We start from the raw sequence: 22716 nt of genomic DNA on the forward strand, positions 1-22716 counted from the left end.
CCACATTCAAGAAGTTTATTAACCCTTCAGGTGCTTCACAGGAAGTTAAGAAATGTGGAAGAAAAAAATGAACATTCAATTTTTTCACAAAAATTTTACTTTAGCTCAAAAATTTTTATTTTCACAATGGTAACAGGATAAAATGGACCCTAAAATATGTTGTACAATTTCTCCTGAGTATGCTGATACCCCATATGTGGGGGGAAAACCACTGTTTGGGCGCACAGCAGGGCTCAGAAGAGAAGGAGCACCGTTTGACTTTTTTAAAACTAAAAATGGCTGAAATCGAGAGCTGACGTCATGTTGCATTTGGTGAGGGTCCTGTTGTGCCTAAACAGTGTAAACCCCCCACAAGTGACCCCCTTTTGGAAACTAGACCCATAAGGAATGTATCTAGATCTGTGGTGAGCACTTTGAACCACCAGGGGCTTCACAGAAGCTTATAACGTAGAGCTGTGAAAATACAAAATCACATTTTACCCACAAAAATGTACTGTTAGCCACAATTTTTTTTTCTTTTCACAAGTGTAACAGGAGAAAATGGACCCAAAAATTTGTTGTGCAATTTCTCCTGAGTTTGACGATACCCCATATGTTGCGCAAAACCACTGTTTGGGCGCACAGCAGGGCTTGGAAAGAAAGGAGTGACGATTTGGAATGCAGACTTCGATGAAATTGTTTGCGGACGTCATGTCACATTTGGAGAGCCCCTAATGTGCCTAAACAGTGAAAAAAAAACCCCACAAGTGACCCAATTTTGGAACCTACATCCCTCAAGGATTTTATCCAGGGGTGTAGTAAGCATTTTGATCCCACAGGTACTGCAGAGAATTTGATAACATTAGGTCGTCATATTGAAAACGTTCATTTTTTTCACGAAAATGTTGTTCAAGCTCCAAATTTGTAATTTTCATAATGGATAATAGGAGAAAAGGGACCCTATAATTTGTTTCTGAATTTGTCCTGAATGCGACTATACCCCATATGTGGTCAAAAACTAACGCTTGGGCACATGGCATAGCTAGGAAAGGAAAGTGTCGTTTGCCTGGAAAGATTGTGAATGCTATGTCATATTTGAAGAGCCTCTGACATGTGAAAACAGCATAACCCCCCCACAAGTGACCCCATTTTGGAAACTAGACCCCTCAAGGAATTCATGTAGAGGTGTAGTGAGTATTTTGAACACGTAGGTGTCTAATAGAATTTTAGAACATTGAGAGGTGGAAATATGACATTTTAGTAGTAAAAATGTCATTTTTGTATTTCCTGCAAATTTGTCAGGTAAACAAGGGTTAATAGGTGAAACTAGACCCCCACAATTTTTTGTGCAATGTCTTCCAAATGCGGTGCTGCCCCATTTGTTGTAAGAAGTTACTGTTAGGCCACACATAAGTGCTGAAAAGTAAGGCTTTTGGAGCTCAGATTTTGCTAGAATAGTTTACAGGCAACATTTGCAGAGCCCTGAAGGTGCCAGAATGGCAGAAAAACCCCAAAAGTGACCCCATTGTAGAAACTTCGTATCTCAATGAATTCATCTACGGCTGCAGTGACTAATTTGTAACATCCATGCGAGGCTTTATTCTGAAGAATTACAAATCCTCCAGTCTAGTACCCATACATTGTGCCCCCATATATTATAGCGCTTCCATACATTGTGCCCAGTTTGTGGTTCTAGTCATACGCACCTGTAAATTGTGCCTTCTCTCAATTACAATAATGCCAAACATATGGCCCCTTACTATGGTTTAGGCACAGAGGCGTTCAGAAGGAGGGGGATATTTGGATATGTGAGCGCAGAATTCACTGGATTTTATTTGTGGGGCGGAAGCTGTCGCTTTTCCAGAGTCTTTGTTCTACCAGTAACGTGGGAACCCCTATAGTTCCAGTGACAGATGACAGACTTGAGTGGGGGGCGGTTTTGTGCAGGGTAAATTAGGGTTTTTATTTGGAGTACATAATCATTTTCTATCGCATCCTGAATAAGGCAGGATCACATTCTTGGGTTCTACGCTGAGTACTTATGTCGGAGTTTCCGTGTAAATCCCACAAAAATGTGATTCAGGCCCACCATAATGAGGCAGATGGAGACACTTCGTACTCTGTTTGGCGTCTGCTCCAGTGTTATCCATCCTTTTAGGTGTGCACAGATCTGTGGTCGCCCACACTTTTGTGCTAAAAAGACGCCTAAAAGAATGGGACACCGTCAGAACAGTCCAAAGTGACTCAGTCTGCCTCATAAGTGAGAGATTCCGTCCGGGGTTTTTATGAATTGCGGTTTTGGGGAATTTACACAGAAACCCCGAAGTAAGCAAGCGCTCAGCGGAGAGCGCAGGATAAATGTGAGCCGTGAAAAAAAACTCAATGTACTCAAAACCACATTCAAGAAGTTTATTAACCCCTCAGGTGCTTCTCAGGAATCTTTGGAATGTGGAACAAAAATAAAACATTTACTTTCACAAAAATTTTCCTTTAGACCTATTTTTTATTTTTTTTTTACTATCACAAGGGTAGCAGGAGAATATGGACCATACATTTTGTTGTGCAATTTATCCTGAGCATGCCGATAACCCATATGTAGGGGAAATCTACTGTTTGCGCACTCGGCAGGGTTCGGAAGGGAAGGAGCACCATTTCACTTTTTCAATGTAAAATTTGCTGGCATAATTAGCAGACGCCAAGTCATGTATGGAGAGCGCATGATGTGCTTAAACAGTGGAAACCCCCAACAAGTGATGCCATTTTGGAAACTAGACCCCTTGGTGAACTTATCTAGATGTGTATTGAGCATCTTGAACCCACAGGTGCTTTACAGAAGTTTATAACGTTAAGCCGTGAAAATAAAAAAAAATAAAAATCACATTTTTCCCAGATAAATATTTTTTAGCTCCAAATTTTGCATTTTCATAAGGTTAACAAGATAAATTGCTCCATACAATTTGTTATGCAATTTCTCCTGAGTGTGTGGATACCCAATATGTGGAAGAAAACAACTGTGTGGATGCACGGCAGGGCTTGGAAGGAAAGGATCGCCATTTGACTTTTTGAATGTAAAATATGCTGCAAGAATTAGCAGTTGCCATGTCACATTTGGAGAGCCCCTTATGTGCCTAAACAGTGGAAACCCCCACAAGTGACACCATTTTGGAAACTAGACCCCTTATGGAACTTATCTAGATGTGTATTGAGCACTTCACAGAAGTTTATAACGTTAAGCCATGAAAATTTAAAAAAAAATCACATTTTTTCCACAAAAATATTTTTTGGCTACAAATTTTGTATTTTCACAAGGGCAAAAGGAGAAAATGGACCCCAAAGCATGTTGTGCAATTTCTCCTGAGTTCACCGATACCCCATATGTGGTCGAAAAATACTTTTCTTTTGAGGCACAGTGCAAAGCTCAGAAGGGAAGTAGCGCCATATTACAGTGCAGATTTTGTTGCAGTGGTTTGAGGGTGCCATGTTACACTGACAGAGCCCCTAAAGTGCCAGATCAGCAGAGCCCCCATACGTGACCCCATTTTACCAATGAAACCTCTCCATTAATTCGTCTAGGGGTGCAGTGATTATATTGACACCACAGGTGTGTCACAGACTTTTATACCATTGGGCACTGAAGAAAAAATAATTTACATTCTTACCACCAAGATTGTGTGTTAGCCCTAGGTTTTACATTTTCACACTGGGAAATGGATAAGAATGGCACCAGACTTTGTCCCACAATTTCTGCTGATTGTAGAAATACCCCATATGTTACTCGGGAGGGGGAGCGCTATTTGCCTCCTGGAGCCCAGATTTTCCTAGACTAGTTTGCAGATTCCATATAAAGAGCCCCTAAGTGGTAGAAAAACAGAATCCCCCCCCTTAAGTGACCACATTTTGGAAATTATAACACTTTGGGAATTTATCTACAGATGTAGTGACAATTTTGATTCCATGGATGTTTTCCAGAAACAAACAGCAATGAATGTTGCTGAATGAAAATTGCAAACTGCCATTGTAGTGACCAGTACATCATACCCAGCTCATGCTTCTGGAAACACGCACCTGGAAATTAGGCAGGCTCTCATCACTACCGAAATACCAAACGTGGGCTCTAAATGTTCAGGGGCTCAGATGGAAAGGGTGGCATTTGGATTTGGGAGGAGAGAATTTGCTGAATTTCTTTTGGAGAGCAATGAGCCATTTAGCTTTTCCAGAGCCTTTGTGCTACAAGTAACGTGGAAGCCCCTATATTTCCGTTAACAAATGACAGATCTGTGTGGGGACTTGCTTTTTTTGTGGATTGAGTTGAAGCTTTTATTGAGAACATTTTACTTATAGTTTGGGATCACATATATCCGGCGCGCTACACTGAGCACTTACTTTGGGATTTACATCTAAATCTCCGACTGACGTGGCAGATGAAACCCCCGAGGGATCCATTCACTATAATGAGGCAGCAGATTTACTCTGGACTCCGTCTGGCCTCTGTTTAGCGGTGTCCTTTTCAGAAGTGCGCAAAACTGTGGCCTACAGCACTTTTATGCAATCCTAAAAAGACATACCCCTCAGGATCACAGGTTCTATGGCGTCCACAGTGCCTCCATCTGCCTCATTATAGGCAGGGCCTATATACGTTACAGTGGGGTATTGTAACATTCAGTAGACATATGGTGCCATTTTTACCCACTTCTTGTGTGAACATTTAAAATCTGGAGCTAAAACAACATTTTGGTGGTAAAAATGTAGTAATTTTTTTCCACTGCCCAATGGTATAAAATTCTGTGACACACCCGTGGTGTCAATATAATCACTGCACCCCTAGATGCAGTAAATGAGAGGTGTAGTTTGTAAATTGGGGTCACTTATGAGGGGGTTCTGCTGTTCTAGCAGCTCATGGGCCCTCTGAGTGGGTGATGGCACCTGAAAACTATAACAGTAAAATCTGGCGTTCCTTGCCTTCTGAGCTTTGCACTGTGCCTGAAAAATATTTCCCAATTACCTACTAGGGTATTGGCGCACTCAGGGAAAAAATTGACCTATTTTTGTTGTAAAGAAAAAACAAACAAAAAATTCTATTAGCCCTTAGAAAATGTAACCCCTTAGTGACCACCAATACATCTTTTTAATGACCTACGTTATAAGAGACTCTCATCCACCAACGGGTGACAATCCTATAGCTGTCAGCTGTACCATAAAGCTGACAACTTTCTGCATCTGCCATGATTTGTGTTGGTACCGACTATATTTGTTTAGCCCCTTAAATGCTGCTGGCAAACAAAGTACATCCTGACTCTGGCACTGGATTCAGGATGTAGTCTTTCATTGCATGCCCTTCAATGTTCAGTAGTGAGCACTGTGTGTGCGTGCTAACAGAACGAGAAGACATTATTGAGCTTATGGCAATCAAAATACAGCTCTCTGCCCAAGAAAGCAGCCCCTGAGAATCTGCTCGGGGGCCTGATAAAAGGTCATCGAGGGCCGTAAATGGCCCTGGGGCTTGAGGTTCCCCACCCCTGATCTAGATGGTTAACGGAGTGTGAAGGCTCCCTCTTCTACCTCATCGGCACCCTGAGATCTTGATTTTCTGGTCCTGATGTTTGCCATGGCAATTCATGGCCAAATAATGGCCTGAAACTCTGCCGGCTATAGCGGCTTGTTCACAAGTCAGCAACATTTATGTGGTAAAAATCAATTTCTGCATTCCTGTTATGCCAATTTGCATTAATTCCTGAAAAGCACCTGAAGGGTTAATAAACTACCTGAAAGCAATTTTAAATACATTGAGGGGCCAAGTTTTTAAAATAGTATCACTTTTGGGGGTTTCCAATATATAGAACCCCCAAAGTCACTTCAAAATTTAATAGGTCCCTCAAAAAATAAATTTTTTAAATTTCCTTGAAAAAATTAAAAATGACTGCTACATTATTAAACCTTCGAAAATGTAAACAATATAAACCAACATTTTACACAGGGTGCTGATGTAAAGCAGACAAGAGGGAAATGTCATTTATTAATGTTTTTATGTGTTACAACTATCTGAATTAAAGGAATAATCAAAGTTTGAAAATTGCTAATTTTTTGAAGTTTTTGCCTAATTTTTTATATTTGTATAAATAAGCGTAGAAAATATAAACATCAATTTACCATTTTCATAAAGTACAATGTCACGAAACAAACCAATCACAAAATCAGAGATATGTTGAAGCATTCCAGAGTTGTTACCACATAAAGTGACACTGGTCAGATTTTAAAAAAATGTTTTCAAAAAAGTTAAAGGCTATGTGCACATGTTCAGGAATTTTCGCTTTTTCCCCCGCATTTTTTCTCTATAAAAACAATAAAACCGTGAAAAAAGCATACATTAAGCATCCTATTATTAGAATGCATTCCACATTTTTTGTGCACATGCTGCGTTTTTTTCCGCTACAGAATCGCATTCCGGAAAAAAACGCAGCATGTTCATTCTTTGTGCGGAATTCCCCACACATAGGAATGCATTGATCCGCTTACTTTCCACATGTGGCTATGCCCACCATGCGAGAAGTAACCGAATCATGTGCGGTTGGTACCCAGGGTGGATGAGACTCTCCTCCAGGCCCTGGGAACCATATAATTGTTAAAAAAAAGAATTAAAATTAAAAATCGTGATATTCTCACTTTCCGACGTCCCCAGCAGTCTTCCCGCTCCTCGTGATGCTCTCGTTCCCAATAATGCATTGCGAGAATGACCTGTGATGACGTAGCGGTCTCGCGAGATGCTACGTCATCTGGGGTCATTGCCGCTAGGCATTATTGGGAACACGGGCATCACGAGGAGTGGGAAGACTGCCGGGGACGTCGGAAGGTGAGAATATCACGATTGTTTTTTTTTTTATTATTATTTTTAACATTAGATTTTTTTACTATTGATGCTGCATAGGCAGCATCAATAGTAAAAAGTCGGTCACACTTGTCAAGCACTATGTTTGACAAGTGTGACCAACCTGTCAATCAGTTTTCCAAACGATGCTACAGATCACTTGGAAAGCGCTAGCATTCTTCAAGCTAATTACGCTTGTAAAACGCTAGTGTTTAGCGGGAAAACGCATGCCTATTTCGCATGTGTTTTACCCGCTACAGGGAGTTCCGAAATTGCCGTGGAAATGTCCGCAGCAATACCGGACATGTGCGCATAGCCAAAAACTTAGGGCTAAACAACATTTTAGTGGGAAAAATGTAATTTATTCTTTCTTCACCTCTCAATGGTATAAAATTCTGTGAGACACATGTGGTGTCAAAATGATCACTGCACCCCTAGATGAATTGATTGGGGTGTATAGTTTGCAAAATTAGTTCACATATAGGGGGTTTCTGCTGTCCTTGCACCTCAGGGGCTCTCCCAATGTGACATGGCACCCTCATACCATTCCAGCGAAATCTGAAATATAATATGACGCCTCTTCCATTCTGATCTTTGCATTGTGCCTCAAAAGTAGTATCCCCCACATATGAGGTATTGGCGTACTGTGGAGAAATTGCCCAAGAAATTGTATGGTGCAATTTCTCCTATTACCCTTATGAGAATGCAATATTTGGGGCTTAAATAACATTTTTGTGGGGAAAAGGTGATTTTATTATTTTCACGACTCAGCATTATAAACTTCAGTGAATCACCTGAGGTTTCAAGGAGCTCACAACACATCTAAATGCATTCCTTTAGGGGTCTGGTTTCCAAAATGGGGTCACTTGTGAGGCGTTTCCACTGATTAGGCACATCAGGGGCTCTCCAAACGGGACATGACGTCCATAAATTTTGCATTCAAAAAGTCAAATGCCGCTCCTTCCCTTCCAAGCTCTGCCTTGCGCCCAAACAGTGGTTTTCTCCCTCTTAAGGGGTATCGGCATGCTCAGGAGAAATTACACAACCAACTTTCATATCCATTTTTTTTAAAAGTTAAATGTTCATTTTTTTTTTAAACATTCCAAAAAATCCTGTGAAACACCTGAAGGGTTAATATACGTCTTGAATGTGGATTTTTGCACCTTGAGAGGTGCAGTTTTTAGAATGGTGTAACTTTTGGGTATCTGCTATTACATAGATCCCTCAAAGTAAACTTCAAATGTGATGTGGTCCCTAAAAGTATAGTTTTGTAAATTTTGTTGGAAAATGAAAAATCGCTGGTCAACTTTTAACCCTTATAACTTCCTAACAAAGAAAAATTGTTTCCAAAATTGTGCTGATGTAAATTAGCCATGTGGGAAATGTTACATTAACTAATTTTTGTGACATATCTCTGTGATTTATGGGCATGACAATTTAACGTTGATAAATTGCGAAATTTTCAACATTTTCTCCAAATTTCCATTTGTTTTTCACAGCCGGAAAGCTTCTTAAACTCTTTCACCACATGGGGAAATGTCACCTGTAAACATCACTTCATTTGTATCACAAATGTTTTTGATTACCGCAAGGAATTGATGCCTTCCCTCACCTCACTGTACAAGATCTTCATACACCTGTTCTCCTTCCAATATTATCTCCCTATCCTAAAGTCTTTTCCATCTCCAGTCACTTTGCTCTTCAATCCCTGGAGGCTAACTAGAGTCTTCACAGTATGTTAATAACTATAGTCTTCACAGTATGTTAATCTGCTCTTCAACTGTTTAGACATAATCCATTTTAAGGTGTTATTAACCCTTGACCTCTCCTCACCTAAAGGTACTGTCACACTAGACGATATCGCTAGCGATCCGTGACGTTGCAGCGTCCTCGCTAGCGATATCGTCCAGTGTGACAGGCAGCAGCGATCAGGCCCCTGCTGGGAGATCGCTGGTCGGGGAAGAAAGTCCAGAACTTTATTTCGTCGCTGGACTCCCCGTAGACATCGCTGAATCGGCGTGTGTGACACCGATTCAGCGATGTCTTTGCTGGTAACCAGGGTAAACATCGGGTAACTAAGCGCAGGGCCGCGCTTAGTAACCCGATGTTTACCCTGGTTACCATCCTAAAAGTAAAAAAACAAACACTACATACTTACCTACCGCTCTCTGTCCTCCAGCGCTGTGCTCTGCACTCCTCCTGCTCTGGCTGTGAGCGTCGGTCAGCCGGAAAGCAGAGCGGTGACGTCACCGCTCTGCTTTCTGGCTGCCCGGCGCTCACATCCAGACCAGAGAAGCAGAGCGCCGAGGACAGACAGCGGAAGGTAAGTATGTAGCGTTTGTTTTTTTACTTTTTAGGATGGTAACCAGGGTAAACATCGGGTTACTAAGCGCGGCCCTGCGCTTAGTTACCCGATGTTTACCCTGGTTACCGGGGACCTCGGGATCGTTGGTCGCTGGAGAGCTGTCTGTGTGACAGCTCTCCAGCGACCAAACAGCGACGCTGCAGCGATCCGGATCGTTGTCGGTATCGCTGCAGCGTCGCTATGTGTGACGGTACCTTAAGCTGTTATCTGCATATGTTACTGCTATCTGCAAGTGACTACAGGCTCTTTCTCAGGGTGAATTTAGATATGCTGATTTGGGCCTGTCCATGCACAATTAACAAGCTCCAATAAACAAGTTGTTTGGTCTACTGGCCTCTTTACACAGCCCAACAACAGTGATGGGGACAGAACGATTACCAATGCAATTGCTGGGTCATATTATCAGCAGCACAACCTTTATTTACACCTGTCGATGCATTGTTGAAACTATTTTTTTAATGGTATAAGCAATGCTTCAAATAAGCATTTTGCTCATAGATCAGCAACATAACTGGGAACAAGTGTTCCTACGAATTCTCATTACAAGTTTGTCTACTCTTTTAAATCCTCCCTTACTGATGACATCTTAATAAGTTTTATCACTTCATGATGCAAATTGTCTCTTCAGAGAGGAAGATGACTAGAACTCTAGTGCCACCTATTGGAAGTAGCAATCCTAACAGTCAATGTCGACCCTTTAACGAGCCTTGTCACATGACTTAGGATAATAGCCAAACCAGAATCTCAATTTGCAGACACTGTGTTTCGGGGTACTGCCCCTCATCAGTGCAAAGTGGAGATCTGGTTTGGCTGATTGAGAGGCATCTGACGGGGATCTAAGAAGTATCGTTTCTCCTTGCGGAGAGTGACATGAGGTGGCATTAGAGTTCTAGTCCTCTTCCTCTCTGAAGAGACAATTTGCATATTTCCCAGAGGAGCATTGCGGCTTTAAGTCTCCTCACCTCGACATGCTTATCGTGTCATGTCACTCTCCGCAAGGAGAAACGATACTTCTTGGATCACTTCATGATGAATGCTTAAACTTACTTCGCTTTCAATTTACTGTATTGCATATTTTACTCCCTTTAAAATTTAGGCTTTGTTCACATCTGTGTTATCAATTCCTTTTTTTGTTCTATCAGGGAAACGAAAAACAGAATTCATGACCACAATGAACCTGTCACTTAGGAAACCAGCGGCATCAAAAGGCCCCTATAGGGGATCATGTGATGTGACATAAGAGGGTACGTTATTTGTCTAAAATAAACTAATTCTCATTATTTTAAATGTGTTGTCCATTAATACCCTTTTTTAAGCAAAAGCCATTAAAAGGAATCTGTCACCCCAGGAACGCTTTTAAGATATTACTATGGGCATAAAGGTATTAGAATGGTTAAAATAGTCTTACCGCCTCATAGCTGCGGTCTAGTTGTTGAGAAATTGAGTTTTAATCTTTTATGTTAATGATTTCTTTCTGGCTTTGGGGCATGTGGTGCCTGGAAGACATTTCATTATCATACCAACCCCCTCCCATGCATTTCACGCTGCCCAGTGACATGCAGTTGTGGTGGTGTAATCCTGCGCCCTGCACTTGCGCTACTATCTGAACCTCATGTGTCCTTCTATTGGCGGTGTCTTCATCCTTCTGCGCAGTCGCCAGCGAGTCACTGCACAGTAGCTCTCACCACACGTACGGTGATGATTCGGAACAAAGTCTGTCACATCCATAACAAATTTTTTGAGAATGATGACATTTGAATATATGTGGGTAACCTATATTCAACACCATGTTCACCATCAAGGGCAACAAGATTTATATGTGTTTAATTTCAACTTCCTCCAACGAGATAAACGGCAGCAGATGTGTGTGGAGCAGCCACTTAACTCAGCAGCATTGTTAACGCAAGGGACCTACTAAACCACGGTGAATGGGCTTGGTGGTGTAGAGACGTGATGGCTAATACCGGTCTGTGATCATTGCACCAGAAGCCATCCTATCTGTATGCAAAAATAGCAAAAGTATAGGAGAGCTTTAATTGAATCGGTTGCTTATTACCCTATTAACGTTGGCCATTAACGATCAGTCAAATCAGACAACAGCTACGGTACTCCTCCTGAGCCTACATACACATGTAATCTGCCAGCATTTTATCTCATGCAGGACCAAACGGTTGTGCCTGAAATTCCGTATGCCCAATCCTTTTTTCTCCTATGTACATTTTTGCTTAGATTGAGTTTGTGGACACTCTCCTACACAATAGTCGATATTATATATATATGGCCTTTATTACTGTTTTCCATGAGTAGACAAATAGCAGGATCTAATAGTAAAACAAATCCTGAAAGCGCAGCTAATATAACATAAGCCACACTTTTTGAACTTTTCAACCTCAAATGAAGAATTAGCCCAATAAATCTTTAGAGAAATCTAATTCCCAGTTCCTGTTACCATGACATTCTTCCTTCAGTCATCACTAAATGGTTAAGACCACAGGTGAGGAAAGAAATATACCATGACTGCTAACAGCAAATGTTACCAAGAAATATTGATCTTTCTTTGTCCCCACAAACGAGTACGTTGTGTTAAAATGGTTTCATGACTACTAGATCAACTGCAGGTCCATTTTTCATAGTCATGACCAATGGTCTACTGCAGGTTCTTCTCTCATACTCATGATTTCTATGTATACTCAAGGTCTCTTTCATGGTTGTGACCTCTTTCTGTACTACAGGTTCATCTCTTGAAATCATGACCTCTAAGTATACAGCAGGTCCATCTCTTATATTTATAACCTCTAGTCATAACTTCTGGGTTTAAAGCAGCACTGTCTCTTATAGGCCTAACCACTAGATGTACTACAGGTGCCCAGCTCGCCATCATAACCTCTAGGTGTATGGCAGGTCTGTCTCTTATAGTCTTGACATCTAGGTGTACTGCAGGCAGTGTCTCGTAGTGTTGATCTTTAGGTGTACTTCAAGTTTACCTTAAATAGTCTTGAATTCTAAGTGCTAAGTATTCAGCAGATCCATCTCTCATGTTCATGACCTCTAGCTGCACTGCAGGTCCATCTCTCATAGTATTGACCTCTAGGTATGCACAATTCCATCTCATAGTCATGACATCTAGGTGTATTGCAGATCTGTGTCTCGTCGTCATGACCTCTAGGTGTACTGAAGGTCTGTCTCTCATAGTTTTGACCTCTAGTTGTACTGCAGGTCCGTGTCTCATAGTCTTGACCTCTAGGTGTACTGCAGGTCCATGTTTCACAGTCATGACTTCTAGGTGTACTGCAGGTTCATTTGTCGTACTCATGACTTCTAGATGTACTGCATGTCTGTCTTTCATAGTCTTGAACTCTAGGTTTGTAGCAGCTTCGTCTGTATTGCAGGTCCGTCTCTCGTAGTCTTGACCTTAAGGTAAATAGCAAGTTTGTCTCTTATGGTCTTGAATTCTAGGTGTACTGCAGGTTTGTCTCTCATAACCTTGACCTCTAGGTGTATTGCAGGTCTGTGTCTCATAGTCTTGACCTCTACGTGTACTGCAGATCTGTGGCTCATAGTATTGACCTCTAGGTGTACTGCAGATCCGTGCCTCATATTCATGACTTCTAGGTGAACTGCAGGTTTGTCTCTCATAGTAGTGATATCTAGGTATTGCAGGTCCGTCTCTTATAGTTATGATGTCTAGGTGTGCTGCAGGTCCATCTCTTATGGTCATGAAAACCTCTAGATGTACTGCAGGTCCTTCTCTTATGGTCATGAAAACCTCTAGGTGCACTGCTGGTCAGTCTCTTAAGGCTACTTCACACTAAGCGAGGTCGCTAGCGAGATCGCTGCTGAGTCACAAGTTTTGTGACGCAACAGCGACCTCAGTAGCGATCTCGTTATGTGTGACACGTAACAGCGACCAGGCCCCTGCTGTGAGATCGCTGGTCGTGTCGGAATGGCCTGGACCTTTTTTTGATCGTTGAGGTCCCGCTGGGTAGCACACATCGCTGTGTTTGACACCTTACCAACGACCTCGTTGACGACTCAGACATTGCATTGCCTTTTCGCCACCCCTCCGCTCCGATTGGTGGTCGCTACTGCGTTCTGATTGGCGGTCATGCCTTCAACAGAAGGCGACATAGTAGCGCTTCCATCCTTTGTACCTGACCGTGTGGTGGTTTGCAGATCGTTGTAGAGTTCTCCGGCCTGCGACTCCTCTTCGATGTATCTATTCTTCAACGGTTCTTCTGACACCTATATTTTGTGCACGGTAGGTATCGTTTGGGGTCTCAAATGCGTTTTCATTTTTCCTTAATCTGCAAACCACCAATCAGAACTGAATGGGCGCGGAAAAGGCAACGCAAATGCACGCCTGTGTGACTACAACGTCACACAGGACGTCCCTCATCGAGGTCTGAATCGTCATAATAGCTGCCATGTGACAGGGTCACAACGACCAACGACATCGTTGTACAGGTCGCCGCATCGCTGCTGCGTCGTTGGGAAGATCTCACTGTTTGACATCTCACCAGCGACCACATAGCGACGCAGCAACGATCCCTGACAGGTCATATCGTTGTCGGGATCGCTTTAGCGTCGCTAAGTGTGACGGGGCCTTTACAGTCATGGTGACTTCTAGGTGTAGTGCAGGTCCACTTCTGGTTGCCATGATGACCTCTAGGTTTACTGCAGGTCCATCTCTTATTGTCATGACTTCTAAGTGTACTGCAGTAGAGATGAGCGAATTTGTTCGGGTTCCCTCTTATTCGGCAAACTATGGCGCTTGCCGAATAAGCTTCAGAGGGAACCCGGCTTCCTCTGCAACTTATTCGGCAAGTGCTCTAGCTTGCCGAATAAGAGGGAACCCGAGCAAATTTGCTCATCTCTATACTGCAGGTCCATCTCTTATAGTCATAATGACTTCTAGATGTACAGCAGGTCCATCTCTTATAGTCATGACCTCTATGTATACTGCAGGTAGATCTTATTGTCACGACCTCTAGGTGTACTGCAGGTGCATCTCTTATAGTTATGATGTCTATGTGTGCTGCAGGTCCATCTCTTATAGTCATGACTTCTGTGTGTACTAAAGGTCCGTTTACAGCTTGTACATGATAACAAACATTTTACCATTATCAGTCCCTGGATTATAGGCTGATATAATTCGGTAGAAGCGCGACAGCCAGGTGAGATTTAATCATGATAAATATTATTATTCATGGTGAAAAGACATCGCCCGGAGACAAGATCAGACCATAAGTCTTGAACATGGCAGCAGCAAATCATCATGTCTCAGAATCTGGTCTGATCTATTGCGTGTGTATATAATCAGTTTTCACTATGACGATATAGAGCATGGCATAGTGCCTCTTCTTCATTCTGCTTTTTTTGGTTCATCTGGTGACTGATGCTTCCATTTGAAATACTAGTAGGGTCCTCATTATGATCTATTGATTGCAATCTTGAGGTCAATATGTGTGAATATGTGCAAAGAATACATTCATACTAAAACTACGGCTGGTTCTGTACCTCATCAACCATGGTGACCTTCGTTGGAAGCAGGTCATATAAAGATAAGGCAAATGTACAAAGTAATAAAGCTGACAAATGATGAGCATCAGCAAGAAATGTGAGAGGACATATACTAGCTGATAATAAATGTCACTTCTATACTTCTTAATACAACCCACGTAGAAAAGGGAAGTAATCTGCAAATGAAGTGCTAAAACACAGGATTCAATGGTCACGTCTGCAGTTGCCTCTCGGTACGTAATTTTAGTTTTCCTTAATGAGCTTAAGACAAGGCTTTGTCTTGTTGTGCAGAATCTCACATACAGTGTTACTTTATTTTTTATCAGAATAGAATCTCAAAATATAAGATTTTGTCATTTAAGGGTCAAAAACAAGAGCCCAGTATGAAGTAGTTTTCACAGATGCTGACGTATTCCTTTAGTTTCTGTCCGTCGGACCAAAGTCTGCAGTTTTTTGGCTGTTCAAAGAAACGTTAGGAACAAAAAGTACGTGGGCCAAAACCACAGCCCAAAAAGAACAGACTTCACAGCTGAAAATAACATCTGAGCCTTTCGGTGAGGTCAAAACGAAAAACGTAACTTTCTGCAAACTATAACACAGCATACCTTTCTCTTGAACCAAACCAGAACAAACTAAAGGCATCTTGAGGATTTACTGCATTTTCAGAATGAAGCAGCAAAAATCTGTATTAACCCCTTACTCAAAGACCCTCATAAGATTGTGAAAATTCAATACAAGCTCAAGAAAAAAAATCATGATTGAGCAGAAGAAACAAAATTGATTCAAGATGGTTATCTGGCAGCTCAAGACTGCTATTCTTATTGTGTGTTTTTCTAGTTTTGCTAAGGATTTTGAACAGTGATTTCAGAATCCTATTACATTTTTTGATTATTGCATCTAAAGAATGCAGGAAAAATGCAGTTTACCATCTCCTGTTTGTTACCAAAGCCAGTTTTATGTCTAAGGGGTTGTTCAAGAAATTTACACTCCAGTGGTCCATGCTGGGCTTTGCATATTTTCTTATCCTAATGCATTGAAATCTTCCTTATAGGATACTGATCTGCTTCATATTAGTATTCATCATGTTTCTGGAAGAAGTAGAATATATTGGCCTGTAATGAACATCAATTTGGTTGGCTACCATTTTGCCTCTGATTGTGGCATTGAAATATAGCGGTTAGGTCATTGGTGACATTGGTTTTTGAGTATGTGCCTCCAAGTTTCCTTGTATCCTTTCTATCCTGGCTTCATCTATCTACATAACAGGACATGGATTTAATAAGGGACAACTATTTAGGCTGGACCAACATTGAAGTCATATTTTTTTAAAATAGGACTTGCTGATGACCACTTTTCAAATATTTGTTATTTTAGGAGGTAAGAGCTACAACAGCCAGAAAAGCCATTCTCTCAATTCCAAAAAGAGGGAAGAATACAAAGCATTTAAGGAAACCAGTATGGATGAACACAGAACTTAAACACATGCTTATAAAGAAGAAAGAAATGTTTATCAAATAGAAAGATGGAGGCATATCTAAAGAAGAATTTAATGCTGTCTGCAGAACCTGCGGGGCACAAATCAGATTAGCTAAAGCTGACAATGAATTAAGGCTTGCAAGAGACATCAAAAGCAATAAAAAAGGATTTTAGGGATATGTCAAAAGTAAAAGAAAAGTCAAAGATGCTATAGGATTTTTACAGGATAAAGATGATGAAGTGGTAAGAAAGGATGTTGATGAGAAGGCCGAACTTTTAAACGCCTATTTTGCATCTGTTTTCTCTCAGAAAGGAAATGTAAAATCAACTGATTTTCACTGTCCTTTTAAAGGAATAGAAGAATCCAGGATATCTATAAACAGAAAGATAATGAGGAAACACTTAGCTAACATAAATTAATTCAAGTCTCCAGGTACAGATGAATTACACCCCAGAGTACTGAAGGAGATAGCAGAATAAATTTTTGAACCACTCTCCATAATCTTTGAAAATTCTTGGAGAACAGGAGAGGTCCCAGAAGACTGGAGAAGAGCAAATGTTGTTCCTATATTCAATAAGGGGAAGAAGGTGGACCAAGGGAACTACAGATCTCACTATCCTTATTAAAAAATTTCTAAGTATGGAATGGACAAGGCAACCCGTGGATTCATAACTTTCTTAGTGATCGGACCCAAAGAGTGGTCATAAATGGCTGCACATCCAATTGAAAGAATGTCTCAAGTGCGGTACCACAGGTTCTGTCCTGGGCCCTGTATTTTTCAACATCTTTATCAATGATGCAGATGAAGGAATTGAGGGTACACCTATTAAATTTGCTGATGACACAAAGCTAGGAGGGATAGCTAATACTATAGAAGAGAGAGAGGATTCAAAAAGATATAAGTAAACTGGAGCAGTGGGCAGTTTTTAACAAGGAAAAATGCAAAATACTACATCTGGGCAATAAAAATGAATAAAGCATATACAGAATGGGAGTAATATGCAACAGCACATGTGAAAAAGACTTGGGTATACTAATAGATCATAAACTGAACATGAGTCAACAGTGTGATGCAGCAGCAAAAAAGACAAATGCTATTCTGGGATGTATTAACAGAAGCATACAGTCTAGATCACGCAAAGTCATTATTGCCCTCTATTCCTAAATACTGTGTCCAGTTTTGGGCACCACATTTTAAAAAAGACATAAGCAAACTGGAGTAAGTTCAGAGCAGAGCGACCAGAATGGTGTATGGTCTGGAAACCATGTCCTATGAGGAACGGTTGCAGGATTTGGGAATGTTTAGCTTGCAAAAAGAGAAGACTGAGAGGAGACTTATTAGCTGTCTACAAATATCTAAAGGGCTGTCACATTGTAGAAGTATCACCTTTATTCTCATTTGCACTAGGAAAGACTAGAAGTAATGGGATGAAACTGAATGGGAGGAGACACAGATTAGATATTAGAAAAATCTTTTTGACAGTGAGGGTGATCAATGAGTGGAACAGGCGGCCACAAGAGGTGCTAAGTTCTCCTTCCATGGAAGTATTCAAACAGAGGCTGGACAGACATCAGTCTGGGATGGTTTAGTGACTCCTGCTTTGAGCAGGGGGTTGGACCAGATGACCCAGGAGGTCCCTTCCAACTCTGCCATTCTATGATTCTATGATCTCCATTGATGCTTATGATGTTACTGGTCACCTGTTGTTTTTCCAGTGTTACAAGACTGGTGGATTTTCATACCTGGTACTATTCTTATGTATCTATTCCACTCTGTATGTGCTTGATGGTAAGGTTATGTGCACACTTTTGAGTATTTGAATGCAGAAATTTCTGCACCATTTCTCCGTCTCTTGGCAGGAAACACACAGAGACAAAACCACAATTTTTTTCTTTGTTTTTGTTGTGTTTTCAATGTGTTTTTGCATGCATCTTTGGACAGTTATGGATGCTATGTTGATAGATATAGATAGACCGACAGGCATATAATTGCACAGCCCCCAACATATAATAAAATTGCACCCTGTGGAGCTTATTGGACAGCTTTTTATGATAAAATAAATAAAAAAATTACTTGGGTTTCTACCATTTTTTTAATCTAACAAAGGTAAAGCAGACAGCTCAGAGATGATATTATCAGTCTGTGAAGGTCAATGGTCATTAGGCCCTTCCCAGCCTAAAAATACAAGCCCGTAGCCGCCCCATACTTGGCGCTTCACATTAGATGTGCCAATTCTGGTGCTTATTCTTGGCCCTTCCTGATTGCCCTGGTGCGAAGGGGCAAGCGGGGTAATGGGGCTTGGGCCTGATGCCAGCTGTAAATTGTCCAAAACACAGCTGACATCAAGCCCTGGTGTTAGTGATGGAGAGATGTCTATCAGATTTATTTAGTTTAGTTATTTAATCGCAAAAAGCAGTCCAATAAGTTCCACAGAGAACAATTTTATTATATGTCGGAAGAACGATGAAAGAATTGACATGCTGCAGATTTGAAACTGCACCAAATCTGCAAGTCACAAATAAGCACCATCTTCATGAGACGTTAGGATTCTCATTTACCTTACAGGATTCCCTTCAGGTTCTGTGACAAATCTGCACAGCAAAAAATGCTGCACAAAAACATGACGCTTGCACACAGCCTAATAGTATGGGGTAGACCATGTGTTTGACATAAAGCCAAAGTCTTTTCAGACTATGATGAAATTACATTGGTAGGGTTACAGAAGACTTCTTTGGTGGTCAATGTTATCCACTTGGTATCACTATTTCCTAGGACTTATCAGACCAATACACGTTTGATATCAGGTTCTACTTGGTTCACATCAAATTTTTTGCATTAATCAGTAATGTACTTTATAATTATTGCATTATATATAATTCCCATTAAAAAGTATAATGGACAATAAACTATTTCCTATACAATTAATACAGTAATATGCCCAGCTTATGCCAAATAGCAGCAAAAAACACCAGCGCAATCGCACCCTGTGAACCTGACCAGACTCATAGTTGGGAAGAACGGTTTCGTAATGAATCTGGGAAACATAACATTGAGCATCCTCTATTCCTACCAAAACTTGTTCTTATCTAAACATATTATTAAGTAGTTACAATACAGGCTGTAGAAAGGTGATAATCCTCCTTGGCCCTATTTAGTAAATGTAAGCCAGTGTTTATCACAGGGTGCATTGTTAGCAATAAACCGTTCCTGCCACATATAGTAACATTGTATAATCAGGGGCCGGCGACTATGGGGGGGTCATACGTACTGATATAGAAATTAGTGCAAAATAATAGGAAATGCATTATAAGGAGCTCAAAGGGTTACAGCGGAGCGCCCTGAGACGCATTCACATCCAATAACACTGATTACAAGTAATTTGCTCTGTTATCACAAGTAACGTGAAGCGACAGCCACACTGAGCTATTGCTTTGACATGTTCGATAGGCGATGAAAACAAAGTTTCCATAAGCGCCAAGGATTATTTTCTCTGCCCAGAAAGCTAATTGTTAGATTTCTCTGTGAATCCATAAGACTTTCCACTGCTTCATCCTTTTCTGACCTCAAACTTCATTACGGTTCTAAAAACACACAGTTAACTTTAAATTTTTATTAGGACCCCATCCATTTAACCGAGCTTAGATTTTTCTCGAGCCCATCTCATAAATATTGTGACTGTTGTCTGAACCATCCCCCTACACACTGCTGGCTGGCACATACATAGAGATGTGGGTACACAAAGAATTCCTTCAAGACGTATAGACGGACTCCACGGTGACAGACAATGTGACATATCCATTGCCGTGTTATTTAGAAAAGCTGCTACAATAGATCGTGTATATTCAGATTGATTCCATAAATTGCTATGCATGGCAAGAATGACATCATTTGTGACAAAGTTATTTGTGAATGAAAGCGACAGTCTCGTAAGCCATGTATGTAACACATCTTGAATTAAGAGGCTTTGTTCCAGCAAAGGTCTAAAGCGCTGAAACCCCGCAGTGACTTTATCCCAGGGCTGCTGTCTGGTTGTGTAGTGTGAGCCATGTCTCGTTTTGGAGAACGCCATGTAAGGGGGGTAATGGACAACCAATGACCCCGCGGCTGTAATAAAATTAAAATTCTCCATCATAATGTAACAAGCCATACAACGAGCCCAGTGATTTCTATGTGATATCTAAATAAAAAGGGAGCAAGAAAGCCCCTGTCCTCTGTGTCCATTGTGCTAGCGGATTCCTTGGTTAGCTCACTTTCATTGTCCTTCCTTGTGTACACTTTTATTCTCTCCATCCCTCCCTCCTTCCTTCTCCAGCCTCCCATCCAGCACATCTGTTTCCAATATGTGCCGTTCCAGGCAAACAATAGCCTTTTCTATTAACCTGAAGAATACTTATGCCGAGACACCTCCTGCAGAACCGCTGCAATCTCAATCTTTACTGAGACCCTCGCACAAAAAAAGCCATTTTTCTCCAATCCCATTCAATGCTATGTTTTTAAAAAAAATATTATTCCATTTACATTCATTGCCCTTTACAAAACAATCATTTCGATTCTGCTAAGAAATATGTAAAATAACAAAGGAAGCATTGAATCCCAGCACTTATTACATTAGACATGGCAAGGTGTTCCATTTATATCCAACAGGTAATTGTTCCCCCACTCTGCAGAATAAAATCATTCACTATCCGTCACACCTTTTATACAATATTGATAGCCTGGAAGAAAAAAAATGAAGAACAAAAAGAAACTCACCCAGGAAGGAGCAAAGCAGTGTTTGCATCTTTGTTCATAAGTCCAGAGGAATTTGTGGGCTGCTGAGTTGGGGCAGAGTTGGAGGCACAGTGCAGTGCATTGGCTCTTTACAGGAATGGCAGACAGCCCTGCATGGGGGAAGCATCACAGCGAGTGGAATGCAAGCAACATAATTACCTCCATGTGTCCGCTCAAGAACCAAGTTTCCTCTGCCTTTTGTGTCACTACTTGTCACTTACTGGTCCCCTGTCTAGAGATAATAGCAGATCGGGGCCCTCCTTTAGTGTCCCTTTTTTTGCAAGAAAAGAAAGTCCGGATTCTGAAAAAAATGAGCATGAATGTAATAGCAGCCACTTATCCGTGTGCAGAGGGAAGGAGAGCAAGAAAATATACTGTGCAGAACATTCACCACATGGCAGCATCCCAGACCTGCTCCTCCCAGCTATCTGCTGGGATTAGCCAAGGAGAGCAATTACTGGCTAGCCTGAGCTCCTGCAGAATAGGAGGGATGGAGGTGTACAATATGTCCACATCTTATATACAGGTTTATTCAACTCTTTTTTAATGAAAAATCTTCGCTCAAAATATTTATCAAATAAATAACTCAGTAGTGTGAAAAGCTTAGAGCCCCCCTTACATTTGCACCTTATTTACCTTTACACAAAGTATAAAGCACTGTGGAATATATTGGAACCATATAAATACAGACTGTTATGATAATCCTGGAGGTGATAGTCATTCTTGATACTTCTGTTTTATTAGTATTGTCAATGCTTGTAATGGTTGCCATAGACACAAAGATATATTTCCGATCAAAAAAGATTTACAATATTTTCTGCTGTAGTTGGATCTTCTGATTAGGGCATTGTAGCACTCCTGGTGAGGGTATGACTTCCCAGCAAATATTGTCTTATATGTAGATAACTGTAATCGAACATTGGGTTTCCAAATGGGAAATTTATTGGTTGATTAAAAAAAATATAAATATATCAAAATAATGGTCATTGTGTGGCTATTGTCCTGAACCCATATTCCCTGGCGCTTATGCTGCCAGTCTTGAACACGAAGTTCCTGTTCCATGTGTGGCCAATCTCCTGAACCAGGGGTCCCTGATCCTAGTGGGGCCAGTGCCTGAACCTAGTCCCCCTATTCTTGTGTGGCTAGTCCCTGAAGCACTATCAGAAACCTGTGTTGGAACGCGTGCCTATCCGAGTCTCCGAATCAGCCTCATCTGAGTCTCCGTGTCAATAACCGTTCTACTCATGGTTCCTAAACCTAGCAGTCTGAACGAAGCCAAAGTCCATGTTAGTAACCATTCTGCAGAGAATCCTGAACCTAATAGTCTGAACGGAGCCTGTGTCCTTTCCGTGTTTGTGTAAAGGTACCGTCACACATAGCGACGCTGCAGCGATACCGACAACGATCCGGATCGCTGCAGCGTCGCTGTTTGGTCGCTGGAGAGCTGTCACACAGACAGCTCTCCAGCGACCAACAATCCCGAGGTCCCCGGTAACCAGGGTAAACATCGGGTAACTAAGCGCAGGGCCGCGCTTAGTAACCCGATGTTTACCCTGGTTACCATCCTAAAAAGTAAAAAAACAAACGCTACATACTTACCTTCTGCTGTCTGTCCTCGGCGCTCTGCTTCTCTGGTCTGGCTGTGAGCGCCGGGCAGCCAGAAAGCAGAGCGGTGACGTCACCGCTCTGCATTCCGGCTGACCGACACTCACAGCCAGAGCAGGAGGAGAGCAGAGCACAGC

The 22716-nt window shown here is 41.4% G+C and overlaps 1 protein-coding gene across 1 annotated transcript in view; it reads right to left on the reverse strand.

Moving 5' to 3' along the window:
- CLMP (CXADR like membrane protein) overlaps positions 1–21370 on the reverse strand; it is a 106002-nt gene extending 84632 nt beyond the window's left edge. The window contains exon 1 of the mRNA XM_069741688.1: positions 20957–21370. Within this exon, the coding sequence (XP_069597789.1) occupies positions 20957–20984 (28 nt within the window). The 5' untranslated portion in view covers positions 20985–21370. The remainder of the gene's footprint in view (positions 1–20956) is intronic.
- Positions 21371–22716: the final 1346 nt, after the last annotated feature.

Source organism: Ranitomeya imitator, chromosome 10, assembly GCF_032444005.1.
Source record: "Ranitomeya imitator isolate aRanImi1 chromosome 10, aRanImi1.pri, whole genome shotgun sequence".
NCBI lineage: Eukaryota > Metazoa > Chordata > Amphibia > Anura > Dendrobatidae > Ranitomeya > Ranitomeya imitator.